At 34.2% G+C, this 13,892-nt stretch overlaps 1 protein-coding gene across 7 annotated transcripts in view; it reads left to right on the top strand.

Annotated features, from left to right (window-relative positions):
- Window positions 1-13,892, top strand: part of HEATR5A (HEAT repeat containing 5A) — a 93,702-nt gene that overhangs the window by 47,792 nt on the left and 32,018 nt on the right. For all 7 annotated transcript variants that reach the window (XM_061159066.1, XM_061159067.1, XM_061159062.1 and 4 more), the window contains 5 exons: window positions 4,399-4,504; window positions 5,099-5,289; window positions 7,128-7,284; window positions 9,474-9,663; window positions 10,544-10,713. In XM_061159066.1, the coding sequence (XP_061015049.1) occupies window positions 4,399-4,504; window positions 5,099-5,289; window positions 7,128-7,284; window positions 9,474-9,663; window positions 10,544-10,713 (814 nt within the window). The remainder of the gene's footprint in view (window positions 1-4,398; window positions 4,505-5,098; window positions 5,290-7,127; window positions 7,285-9,473; window positions 9,664-10,543; window positions 10,714-13,892) is intronic.

The following is a 13,892-nucleotide window of genomic DNA, read 5'->3' as shown; positions in this document are numbered from 1 at the left end:
ATGCTGTAGCACTTAAAGGTGAGAGGAAAATCACAGTGGTCTGGAATTTTTAAAGAATTACTGATGGAGAGAAGATCTGAACTAGTCTGTGACTGTATTGTTATATAGTGCATACAATTAATTTAAAATACTTAATTTGGATTAATAAAGCAGTAACTGCAGCCTTGTGGGCAAAAGATTTAAATTAAGCATGTTCTTGAAAGACACTGTTAAGCTCTTTGATAGGTCTCAGATAAAAAGTGGGGAAAAAAAGCATACTTCTTACAAGCTTTCCTTTTAAAAAATTGGTTTTATTGCTCTCCTAGAGAAGGTGATTTTCTTTTTGATTTTACCCAGATTTATTGCCCAGTTACAGTTTCAAGGAAATGGTTTCTTATTTCTGTTTTTTACAGTTTAATGAACTTTAAAATGTGCCACATTTCTTTTTATCCCACCTGGATAAAAATAACATATAGAATGAATATTCAGGGGAGGAGAGGTTTTGCTTGTCTCAATGAATATGTTGAACCTGGTAAAGCAAAGCATATTCTCTTTGAAGTCTAATGGAATAAAAATAGTAGGCGGTAGTTTTGAGGGTTTTAAAGGATGTGGTCTGGCAGGATCCTACATTTAGCAACTATTAGCAATCTCCAGTGGATGCCCTTAGAGCACCACAGAGAAACAGAGGTAGCAAAGTTGAGCTTCTAGTTTTCTGTTATCCCAGAGATGTTACTTGTTTACAAGGCAGACCCTTCTCTGGCCCATAGATTTGCATCTCTAGAAAAGAAAGGTCTTAAAGTACCTGTATTCATCAGGTGAATGTTTTCAAGTGTTTTGTTGTTTTTGTGGTTATCTTTGTGTTTAAACAGTTTAAAAGAAACTCATAACATGAGGTTATCCTAAAATTAGAAATGGGTTTTTACTACTTTATTTATGCACTTAGAAATTAAATTATCTTTAAATCATTGATTATTTTGACTGTAGGATTCTAAAAGTAAGAAAACTTTGCATTGATAATTTTAAAGCACTAAAATGTTTAAAGCTCTTCAATATCAAGATATTTTATACAGAGAAGAAATTTTTACTGATCTTATACATGTGTTATTTATGGTTACTTCCCAATATATTTTGCACCTAATTACAAAGAATGAATTACTTAATTCATCTGAATTAAGTACCTTGACTGTACATCGCAGTCATTTGAATAATTTTTGAAAACTTTTTAAAATGTAGGTTCTGATTTAATAGTAATGGTATGCATACTACATTGAACATTAAAATTTTTTAAACACCTTAGATGATCCTGGCATGCAGAGAACAGTGCTAAAAATGCTATGAAGTAACATAGAGTGTAAATTGATGGAGAGAGAGGAAAAGCATAGTTATAGCTCTCAGTAGTAAAAATTTTCCCCATTATACACCCTCTCTCTGAATGTATAAGAAAGGTAAATCAGCATTTTCAATATTTATGTCTTTCCTGTTTACTTAATTACTTGTATATTTTCATCCAGTCTCAAAAGTTTTATTATCTAACTTTGTTCTGAACTAATCAGTTCAGTTCAGTCTCTCAGTCATGTCCAGCTCTTTGTAACCCCATGGACTGCAGCATGCCAGGCTCCCCTGTCCACCACCAACTCCTGGAGCTTGCTCAGACTCATGTCCGTTGAATCGGTGATGCCATTCAACCATCTCATCCTTTGTCATCCCCTTCTCTTCCTGCCTTCAATCTTTCCCAGCATCAGGGTCTTTTCAAATGAGTCAGTTCTTCATATCAGGTGACTAAAATATTGGAGCTTCAGCTTCAGCACCAGCTAATTTTATTAATTATATTAATATGAACTAATAATTATATAATTGATACTACTTAGGAATACAAATTCAGTTTTACTAAAAAGTGATCATCTCCATCTTCCTGAAGAGACAGAATGTTTTCTTGTGATCTGTGTCAGAATATGGGAATAAAGGATGGAGAAAAAAGTTTGGGCTCTGGTAGTCTCATTTAGGGTCTTTGGCCTGTGAATGTGGGCAAGAAAATAGTACAGGTCAGATTTTATTACAATATAACAAAATTCTCAAGCTCTAATCTTAAGTAATTTTTAGTACTTTCAACATGACACAGTTTCATTATAATAGGTGACTATGATATGGTCCAATAATGATGTTTTAGGTTTTAAATTCATAAGCCTGACCATATAGTTACCCTTAATTTTTCTTCCTGCAGGGCAATTTGGTTATAAATATTTTCTTGAAGCAAAGTGACTTAAATATGGTCTTAGAAAAGAGAAAATTTTTATATGATACATTTATTGTGTTATTTATAATAAAAACTAGAAATGGCCTAAATATTCCAAACTAGAGAATTAGTTAATTAATTCTAATAGCAATTTAAAATTATTTCAGTATGTGTGGAATTGGAAAAATACAACAAACTAGTTAATACAATGAAAGAGAAGCAGACGCACAGATGGAGAGAACAAAACTAGTAGTTACCAGTGGGGAGCGGGGAGGGGGCGGGGGGAGAGCAACGTGGGGTACAAAACTGAGGGGCACAAACTGTCATGTATGAAATAAGCTTCAAGAATACACTGTACAATGTAGGGGAATATAGTTGTTTTAAAGTAACTATAAATGGAATATAATCTTTAAACATTGTGAATCACTATATCACATACTTGTGACTTACACAATATTGTACATCAGTTACACTTGAATTAGAAACAAAATCACAGGAGGTCAAGATAAAAAAAGAGAAAAAAATATTTCAGTATAATAGTTAATAAGTTGGGATTAATGTTTAGGGAAATAAAAAAGTTATTAACAAAGTATGTACACTGTGAAACCAATTTTTAGAAGATGATCCATATATCTGGAGAGACTAGACCAAAGATGTCAAAATAAGGCTTTCTAAATGGTGGGATTTGGGGTGAATTTTATTTTTCTTTCCTGTGCTTTTCTGGTTTTTATTTATTGTGATGGACTGAATTAACCTTAAAATAGGAAATAAATATTTAAATAGACTACTTAGGAGTTACTATGATTTTCCCTAAATTTTTAGTGATTCACTATGTTTATTCTCTGAATTGATTATATGTATATTGTTTTCCTAAAGTCATATAATGTAACCTCACGTACCTTCCTTTTTTTCTAACTTCTTCCACAACTGGGTTTATTTAAAAAAACGTAAGTTCCATATCTATTCTGTTTTGATAACAGAATTATCCTTTGGAGCAGAACTGTGTTTGGGCCTTTTGGGCTCAACAGAATGATAGAGATTTAGTTAAGAGCTTTAGAAATATTCTTGGAAGCACAGTAGAGTTGAGTAAAAGTCTACCCACATGCCATCTTCAGCCAGTCATGCCTGTTTCACTCACTGGGTGCACCCATTCTTTATGATTGTTCAGTGAGCACATCTGACTGCCGACTACACGCCAAACCCAGACCCTGGAGAGATGAAGCTAGAATATGAGGTCTCTGACTGCCATCGAGATGTTCACAGCTAAAAAAATAAACTTGAATATTATTTTACTTCCTGATTTAAAGGGAGAGAAGGAGAGAAAGGAAATTCAGAGCTCTGAAGCAATGTTTATAAACAGAATAATTGGTGGGGAGAAAAGGGGATGATTTATTTCATGGTTAACATATCTTTAATCAAATGGATTTAAAAACTCCTGTGTTATGAGAACATGAAAAACAACTCACATTGTTTTTTAATACATTAAAACCTAACGAGCACATTCAACCCCAGACCAAAAGTGATACGCACATTCATTATAGGTGGAATTGTAGAATTGTGAAAATAAGAATATTACTCTGCACTAGTAGAATGGTTGAATAAACTGTAGAATGTGTATAGTAAAATTTGGCTTCCTGAAAATTATCTAAGAATAAACATGGTTTGAAAAGTGATAAAGTGGTAATGGTAATGAGAAAAGCAAGTGTAAAGACTATGTTATATATAGTATGATCCCCACGTACATGTTTAAGGTATAGTTGGGGTTCAAAAGGTTGTGCTTCTTCTCATTAACTGAACTCCATGATGCCTTTAAAATGAAGCAATGTATTTGAATCCAATAAGTCCTGTTACTAAGAACAAAAATGTTGATGCAGGTAACTTTTAAAATACCCTTTTTTAGAAAATAGTTGCTGAAATAGCCAAATTTGCCCAGGTAAATCTACATTAAGTGATACATGTTATTTATTTTTTACAAAATATGTACCTCCCTCAGTGCAATGGCACATAGTCAAAATACTTTTGCATTGGTTATAATATATTTTCATTTCCCAAAAGGCTTCCGTGTACTTGACAACAGTCTATCTCATTTTAGTAGCTCCAATAAAATGCAACCAAACAAATTAGTAGTGGATACTTAATACTGCCCTTTGGCTTAATTTATCTTTAAATCTTGTTTCTGATTTTAGGCTTCTTGTGCTGGAACAGCTTTTGGACAGTATAAAGCATACAAAAGGAGCCCGTCAACAAGTAGTTCAGCTACATGTCGTTTCTGCAGTTTCTAGTTTCTTGAAGGTAATTCTGTTTTTTTTTTTTAATTCCCATTTACTTTTCTTTTTTTCCCATAATATGTGGCCAGCTAAGTAGGTTGAGGGAAGGTGTTTTTAAATTTTTCTTGATGTTTCAGGATGTGTAATTCCCCCTTTACTTTTTCTCCATATAAAACTTGCTGGTCAGAAGTCAAACCTATAATACTATTTTAGAAACATGCTTAAACCTACCAAGCCTAATATCGCAGACCTGGGATTGGCAGATTATGGCCTATGGACCAAATCTGGCTCATTGTCGCATTTGTGACTTATTGTTTCTAAATAGGCTTCATTGGTCATTTATTTTATGGAAATCCCTATTAATGTTCTTTGAACACAAATGTAGTAGTGATAATTGCTCACCATATTGTTTCCCTGGAGGCTTAAAATTCTAAAGTACTTTGTGAGAAAAATTAAATTATATTTGTATGTTCAGTGTGTATTTCTGGTGTTTTGATTTTTTTTTTTTAAGTAGTAGTCACTGACTATGAACATATTTTGTTAACCAGGATAAACATTCCAAACTGGATAAGAGAACTTACTACAGTTGTAAGTTTGGGTTGTTTTTTACATATTTCAGTATGTGGCTGGCTCTAAGGGACATTTGGGTCCAGAAGAAGTGAGAAGACCTGTCCTTGCACTGGTGATGGGAGCCTTAGAAAGTCCCAACCCCCTCTTGAGATGTGCAGCTGCAGAGGCATGGGCTAGATTAGCCCAAGTAGTTGATGATGGAGTTTTTACTGCTGCATTAGCTCAAGTTAGCTTTGACAAGTAAGTGAATTTCTTACTTAGTATTCATGAGATATGTGTCAAAACTGTGTATAGCTGGTTGGAACTTATGAAACTTCTGATTATAACTTTAAAAAACTGAGAAAGGTGTATTTTGTTGTTGTTCAGTCGCTCAGTCATGTCCGACTCTTTGTGACCCCATGGACTGCAGCACACCAGACTTCCCTGTCCTTCACTATATCCCCGAGCTTGCTCAGACTGTTGTCCATAGAGTCGGAGATGCCATCCATCCATCTCGTCCTATGTCATCCCCTTCTCTTGCCTTCAATTTTTCCCAGCGTTTGGGTCTTTTCTAATGATTCAACTCTTCACATCAGGTGGCCAAAGTATTGAAGCTTCAGCTTCAGCATCAGTTCTTCCAATGAGTATTCAGGGTTGATTTCCTTTAGGATTGACTGCTTTGACCTCCTTGCAGTCCAAAGGACTCAAGAATCTTCTCCAACACCACATTTCAAAAGCATCAACTAGGATTAGGGTTAGGGTTAAAGTGGAACCCGCCCCCACCCCCACTGCCTTGGACTACTTGTCTTGGAACATAAAACTTTTATTAATATTTTTACTTTGGTTTTTGTTTTTATATGAGAAAGATCACTGTCTATATGAGTGATGTAATAGGCCACCAGTAGACTCTGGGAGTAAGAAACTTAGGGAGTTTCATCATATAAAATATCGGTGATAGGTAGTAAAACAATCTACTGAAAAGACAAAAGGCTGCAGATCAGGAAACATAAACTATATGTTCATTCCTATCAGCTTTGTAACCATGAGCTGGTTGCTTAATCCTCTTAACCAGTTTTTCTCTCTTTCAAATAGAAGTTTATTAATGATGCCCTGCCTGCTAAGAATGTTAAGGTGAATGAGAAAATAAATAATGAAAGTAGTATGAAAAAATAAAACAACTGCAAATGCTCATGGTTATATTAATTATATGTGTATATAAAGTTAGTAGACGTGGTAGTAATGCAGAAGGCACTTTGACTTTCTAGTCTGCTGAATATGTCTTGATTTGGTTATGAACTTTACATCTCTTGTCAGATTGCTAACTTGGTTCAAATCCCAGCCCTTCCATTTAATAGTTGGTTACTTTATAAGAGTTCTTTGGCCAAAATGACTCAGTCATTTTGATTTCCTCATTTGTAAAAAGGAATTGATAATAGTACGAATCTCACGATTCCTGAGAGGATTAAAGGACCAAATATAAAGCGTGTAAACTAGAATACAATGAAAACTCCTGATGAATAATGAGTTCTCTTACTAAATTTAATTTTTAAATCAAAGTTCTTGAGCTGGAACTCTATATGGAATTAGTATCGCTGCAATGAGAGTTTTTAAAAGATAACTTAATGATAAGGTAATAATTCATGCCATATAAATTTAGTGTGTATTTCTGAAAGACATTGAAATTGTTTATATTTAAATTATTAATAATGTGACGACATCTAAAATTTTTTAAATTTATTTTTTCTTGGCTGTGCTGGGTCTTCGTTGCTGTGTGTGGGCTTTCTCTAGCTGTGGCGAGCGGGGGCTACTCTGTAGATGTGATGTGTGGTTTTCTCATTGCAGTGGCTTCTCTTGTTGCAGAGCATGGGTTCTAGGGTGTGTGGGCCTCAGTATTTGCAGCACATATGTGAAGACATTTTTATTTAAAATAGTTCTCTTTTCAAGATACCTTTCAAGTTATTTCAGAATTTTTTGTATCAGTTAACTGTAAATATATTTCTGAATTTTGTAGCTCTTCATATAAAAGGTTTCCCTAAATGACTGTGCATGCATTGATTTATTTCAGTAATTATCATTTATTTTTGTTTCCATAATCACAGACTGAAATCAGCAAGGGATGCGGTTACCAGAACAGGACACTCATTGGCTTTGGGATCCCTACATAGGTACTTAGGAGGAATAAGTTCTCAACATTTGAATTCTTGTGTTGGAATCCTTTATACTTTGTCTCAGGACAGCACCTCACCTGATGTGCAGGTGAGTACCCCATGTGATACCTTCCTTGAAATTCTTGATTTGTAGATAATGCATATTATGTTGTATTGACCATTACTAATTTGTATAATAATTCTTGCTCCATAATAAAATCAAAACCATTGTTAACCTCAGTGGATTTTTAAAATTCACATATCACTATCTTTACTTCATACTCAGTATCTAAAGTCAAATTCAATATCATTTTCTGAAAATGGATCTGCCTTCTATCTTAAAAGAACATCTACTATTTTGTGGAACTTAACAGGCACCAGGCATTGTATTACATTTTTCTAAACATATTAATGTATTTAATCTTCACAGTTATCTAGGATGTATATTCCCATTATATAGAAAGAAAACTGAGGCTTATGGAACCTAAGTAACTTGCTCACACTTAGAACCACTAATATATCGTGGAGTCAGGTGAAGAACATAAGTCATGGACTTTAAACTCATGTTCTTAACCACTTTACCATATTATTATACATAACTTACTAATTTCTGCCAGTCATCATTCTCCTGAGATCTTAATCACATCTTGAATGATTGTTGTGCTTCTTGCTCTTCTGGTCCCCTTATTATATCTCTGTCTCCTATGTGTGACCCTAATTACTATAGTAGCCTCCTACCTGGTCACTTTATTTTTAGGTTCTTTACAATTCTACCTAGATATGAAGCGAGAAATGTTTGCCTTCTTGCCACTTCCCAACCAGAAAGCTGGGGATACTGCTTATTGCTTCTTCAATCAACTCCTCATTGAAGTCCCATCAGCTGACCCAGAAGCTTTCTTGGTTTATTAACCCAAAGTACTGATCTTCTCCTAAGATGATCTTCCTGCTTTCCTCCCACATGGCATTCTCATATCTGCGCTCGGGTTTTTCCTATTGCTCTTCTTTCTATTCCTGTCTTATAATCCACATTTTTTAGTATTGTAAGATCCAGTTTAACCACCACCTTGTCAAACTTCAGTATCTAACATGGGTGTCAGTCTTTGAATTACCATATTACTAGGACTATTTTTCACATCTTCTTTTACTTGAGTTGATTTATAAGGTATTCCATCCTTTCTTCATTCCTTTAATACAGTACTTTTTGCTTCTATTTATTATATTTCTCCTCTCCCCCTTCAAAAAGCCTGTTCTGAACAGACTCCTTTTCTAATGAGTCTCTTTTGTTGATTAATTTAGATTTTTCTTTCTGTGGCATCCAGTGTCATCAGTCTGATTCTTCCTGATTGCTGCCATTTCTCACCTAATGGGAGCTCATCTTTGTACCATTTTAAAATACTATAAGTTTTTCTTACATATTTGTTGATAACAGGCGTAAAACTTTCTTAGTTGATTTCCTAAAGGGAGAATGTTTTAGATACTTCTTATTATAGGAAGTTCAAGCATACATAAAAGTAGAGAACATGCTATAAGGAACCTATTAAACTCGCCATCCAACTTCACTGATTATCAATGATTATTAGTTTTGTCTGCTTTTATACTTTATGTCAATGGAATCACACAGTACATACTTTTTTATGTTTGGCTTTCTTCAATATTGTGTTCTGAGAGATTTGTATTATTTCATGTAGTTGAGATATTGTTGAATCTTTTGAAAATTTGAATTTTCATTCCCTGTATAGATTAAGGAGTAAACAGTTTTCAACACACTAGATTTAGTTCAAGCCGTTAGCTAAAGAACCAAACACGATCCTGGAATTCTCAGTTCTGAGATATATCCATATGTGTGCACGCTAGCTAAGTCACTTCAGTTGTGTCCGACTCTTTGCGACGCTATTGACTGTAGCCCTGCAGGTTCCTCTGTCCATGGGATTCTCCAGACATGAATACTGAAGTGGGTTGCCATGCCCTCCTTCAGGGGATCTTCCTGACCCAGGGATCGAACCCTCATCTCTTATGTCTCCTGCATTGGCAGGTCAGATTATTTACCACTAGCGCCATCTAGGAAGCCCCTATGTATGCCATTCTGAATCGGACATTTGTCTCTCAGTTTTTTTTTTTACTGGTATTTAAATTTTTTTCTTCAACTCCTGAAGTTCCTTGTTTCTCCAAGTTAGTAATAGCACACACTTGACTGTGATACTACTTTATCACTCATTTCAATAAAAGAACAGTTCATAGTGTTTTGTGTTTCTTAATGCTGCTATAACATTTTTTAACTGTTTTTCTTTGTCTTCACAGACCTGGGCACTGCATTCTCTCTCACTGATAATTGACTCTTCCGGCCCACTCTATCATACACATGCAGAACCAACCCTTTCTCTTATTATAATGTTGCTGTTAAATGTGCCTCCGACTCATGCTGAAGTTCACCAAAGTCTAGGTTGCTGTTTGAATGCACTTATTACCACATTGGGTCCAGAGCTACAAGGTATGCATGGCTGCTTTTGTGATATTTTACATTAAAATATATGCATAAAAATGAAAACAGTTCCTCTCATTGACTCAAACACTTCTCAATAAAGTGAAGTTTAGCAGAATGTTCTTTTCAAAAATATGGGCAGAATATTGAGAATAATCTTGGGAAGACTGACTTCTGAGTGATGACATAATAGAAAAAAAAAATAGAAATTTAAGTTTCACTAACCATTAGTTAATTGGATGATTTTGGGAAAATTCTTATGTCTCTAAGCTTTAGTTTCCTCTTCTATCAAATAAGAGTTGCACAACCCCTGTAATTGACACATAGTAAGTGCTCAGTATATTTTGTTAAAATAAATGCCAATCAGTCTGATTTCTCTTATTTTGAAAAGATGAGGACCATATTTAGAAAGATAATGTCTTAAAAATACTTCCCTTAACAAGTTAAATGACAAACATAAAATGGAATAGTTTAAAAACCTCTTATCTCTTATAAGATATGAATGGCTAAGCCTGAAAACTCAGTTATTCTGATCTATTCAAATGCAAAATACATGATTTTAATATATAAAAGCAACCTTCAACTAATACAAGCAGGGTTATTATTAGCAATTTCTAACTCTACTTTCCATGAAAATTTGATGTAAACTGCAGTCTTAGGTTCTTCTTTGCCTAATTATTTCTGTTGCCATAAACCTTTCAGACTAAAAATAACTAACATTATCTAAAAACTTATAACCTGGATTATCTCTCCTTCTGTAGAAGAAATTTACTTCACAGAATCTCAAGTTTAAAATTAGAGGAGATAAAAGAAATTTTAAGCCCAGTAATATGTATTTCAAGGGTAGTGATTTTATAGGCCAATTAAAAGCTTTCTGCTTTCATCTTAGGTAACAGCACTTCTGTTTCTACCCTAAGAAGTTCCTGTCTGTTGGGTTGTGCAGTGATGCAAGATAACCCAGACTGCCTTGTCCAAGCTCAGGCCATCTCTTGTCTTCAGCAGCTTCATATGTTTGCTCCACGACATGTCAACTTGTCTAGCCTGGTCAGCTGTCTCTGTGTGAGTATAAAATTGCATATGTCCTTAGTTTCTTTTATTGGAAATTTAAATTTATTTCAGTTAATCTCTAGACCATATACAGTAGCTATTTTCCCTCAATTTTAGTCTTATTTTGGGAGGGTGCGGGGTAACTTCATATAATCATGTCTTAAACTGCTCATATATTTATTCACTTTTCCTTCCGTTAATGTTAAACTTAGTATTTGGAATATTGATTCATTAATCAGTAAAGATATACTGAGTGCTAACATCCCAGGTACTGTCTAAATGCTGTGGGACGTGGAAATATTTATATGGTAATAGCAGTTTTTTCCCTACTTCTTCTTTTTACTCTTTTCCAAACTATTACATATGAAGTTGTTTTAATCCCAGATGAAATATTTTTCCTGAATATTCTAGCAGCATATGCTTCAATCTGGGTTCTAACATTGAGTCTAATGAACATAGAAGGTGAAGGTGATCAATAAAAAGTTCTGATTAGGTGGTTCATGATCATCAGTGGTTTTAATATTTACTGTGAGCATCACCAGTTTCTAGCTGGACTTGCCTGAAAAAGTTACAGTTGGAATTAAAACTTAAGACCATTGATTTCCAACTTTTTCTGCCCCTGTGATGTTCACAGCACCTTCCCCTTAGCAACATGATAGTTGAGAATCATCACTGTGGACAAGACCTTTCATTTTCAAAATTGAGACAAAATATGCAGCATTTCAGACCTTGAAAGAACCTCAAACATTATTAAAATCAACCTTCTTAATAAAAATGAGCAAAAAAAATGAGCAAATAAAAAAGAGCAAAAAATGAAATATTTTGACCAAGGTGTTATCTAGGTATTAGTAGCCTTAAGTCTAAAACCAGCTTTCTGAACTCCTTCTCCAGTCCTCTTTTCGTTATTTCATGTTGACTTGGTAGTTATGGATACCTCTTAACTCTGCCCCCTCCTAGCTCTGTGGCCTTAGGGATATCCCGTAACCTCCCCCAGCCTCATCTATTCTGTCTGTAAAACACAAAGATTACACAAGATGCCACCTGTAAAGGCATGTGTCCTCGGCACTTAATAACCACTCAGTAAATTGTAGTTGTTTTTATTTTCTTAACATATAACTTAGATATAGAATTTTATTTATCTTCATATTGATTTTCATAGTCATAATTATCTAAGACTCTTAAGGAGAGAAGATGACTAACTTTCCTAATAGAAACTTCGGTTTCTGTCTGCATTAAACATGTATTAGAGAATATAGCACCTCCTGGAAAAGAATTTTGCCTTTATCATTCAGCAACTTTTCCCAGGAATATTGCTCTTTATATTTGAAGAACCATTGCCAGTACTAATTATTGAAAGATAACCCACTCCTCTGCAAGTTGACCTAACTTTCTGCTCTCCATTTAAATATATCAGTACTACCATTTTTTTCTTCTTGAATCATAGTAGAAATTTTCCATTAATAACCATTTAAAATTTCTTCTTTAATACATGAATTCATTCATTAAGTAGAGTTTATTGAGAAATAATGGAGAAGGAAATGGCAACCCACTCCAGTATTCTTGCCTGGAGAATCCCAGGGACGGAGGAGCCTGGTGGGTTGCTGTCTATGGGGTCGCACAGAGTCGGACACGACTGACATGACTTAGCATTGAGAAATAAAGAGCACAACTACTAATTCCTGATGAATTAATGCTGATCGCATTCATTACTCTTTTATTTTCCCAGACTGAGGAGGTTATGTGCAAAGAATAGAGACTGTTCTCAGATTTTTTCTCTTAGGTACATTTAGAGCCACTGAGAAAATCATAAGTAACAGTTACAAATCTTATTCATGTTACTCATAATACTTAAGCTATAAAATGATTTTTTTAAATATAGAAATTAAATTAAAAAATTGCTGTCACTATAGTGTGTTAATTTTGTAACTTAAAATTTTGGTTAGTAAAAATTTTATCCTAAATTTATTACATTTTAAAGTATGCCCTATAATAAGAAAATTGCTTCTGCTTTCCTATTAACAACTTTATGTTCAGGTTTTCTTTTCTTCATAGAAATTAATTATTTAGCATGATGTGTTTTCATATTAACTGAAACTCTCTGAATATTCAGAATACATTTAATCATTAGGAAAGAATCTTACTATAAAGGATTTTCTTCTAACTGCATGCTATTTAACTTCCATTCTGAACTTGGCCTTAGCTACACTTGCAATTCTGACTACTCACAGTTTTAAAACTTGGCTTCTAAGAGTAAAAAAATCTATGATTAACTTGTGATGAGGTAAACGATTAACTTTGTCTCTTATGGGACACCTGTTCATGTGAAGGTAATCCAGATCACTCCTTTCACACTTATGTCTACTTGATCTGGTTTTGTTACTAAGGCTTGATGAAAGATTCCAAAGGAAAACCTAATTACACAAATTTGCATTTTAAAATTACTGTATTTTTATATATCTTTATATCTTGAGTTGACTGTTTTTAAAATCTTAGCTCAACTCATGTTTTAAGTTGGAAAATGAAGTATTTATGGCATATTTTTAAAGCTGAAGCTAAGCCAATTTGAATGATAGCTCTATCAACATGAATATTTTAATGCTTAGCTGACTGTTGTCAGAGTCATCCTAGTGTTTATCTTTTGATTTTTGTCATGACCAGTCTGTCATTTGTTTTTGTGCAGGAGATCTTGTTGGATAATTCTGTGTTGGTAGGTCCCTGACCCTCGATTCCTAACTTTATTTGAGGTTTGCAGTGCTATTTCTTTGTGCACCCCCCACCTCTTTGGTTGTAGATGTTCTTGTTTTCCTCTGCATCTCTCTGTTTAAGCTAACCGTTAATGCAAAGTCCAGTGTGTGTAGCATGTTACATGGTGTTTATTTAATACCAATGTAAACAAATCTTCCCTAACCTTCTCCAGCTGGTGCACTCACTCTTTGCACTTAATTTTGCATCATTTTGATTCAATATATTCATTTCAGAATTGTACTTATAGTTTGGTTTTAATTTCTGTATTTTGCCTGCTTGATTGTTTGCCTTAATCTACTCTGTTCCTCTTCCCAATATAAATGCTGGAGAATGACATGGAGATATTAAGCATCCCATTTTGTTTTGTTTGACAGTCTTTAATATTTTTTCTACCGAAAAAGTAAAGAATACTTTTGAGCATGCTTTTGCTAAAAGACTGTATGACC

The sequence above is a fragment of the Dama dama genome, chromosome 13, assembly GCF_033118175.1.
Source record: "Dama dama isolate Ldn47 chromosome 13, ASM3311817v1, whole genome shotgun sequence".
Classification (NCBI taxonomy): domain Eukaryota; kingdom Metazoa; phylum Chordata; class Mammalia; order Artiodactyla; family Cervidae; genus Dama; species Dama dama.
Note: the sequence above shows the minus strand (reverse complement) of the source record. Positions and strands in the feature narration are given on the sequence as shown.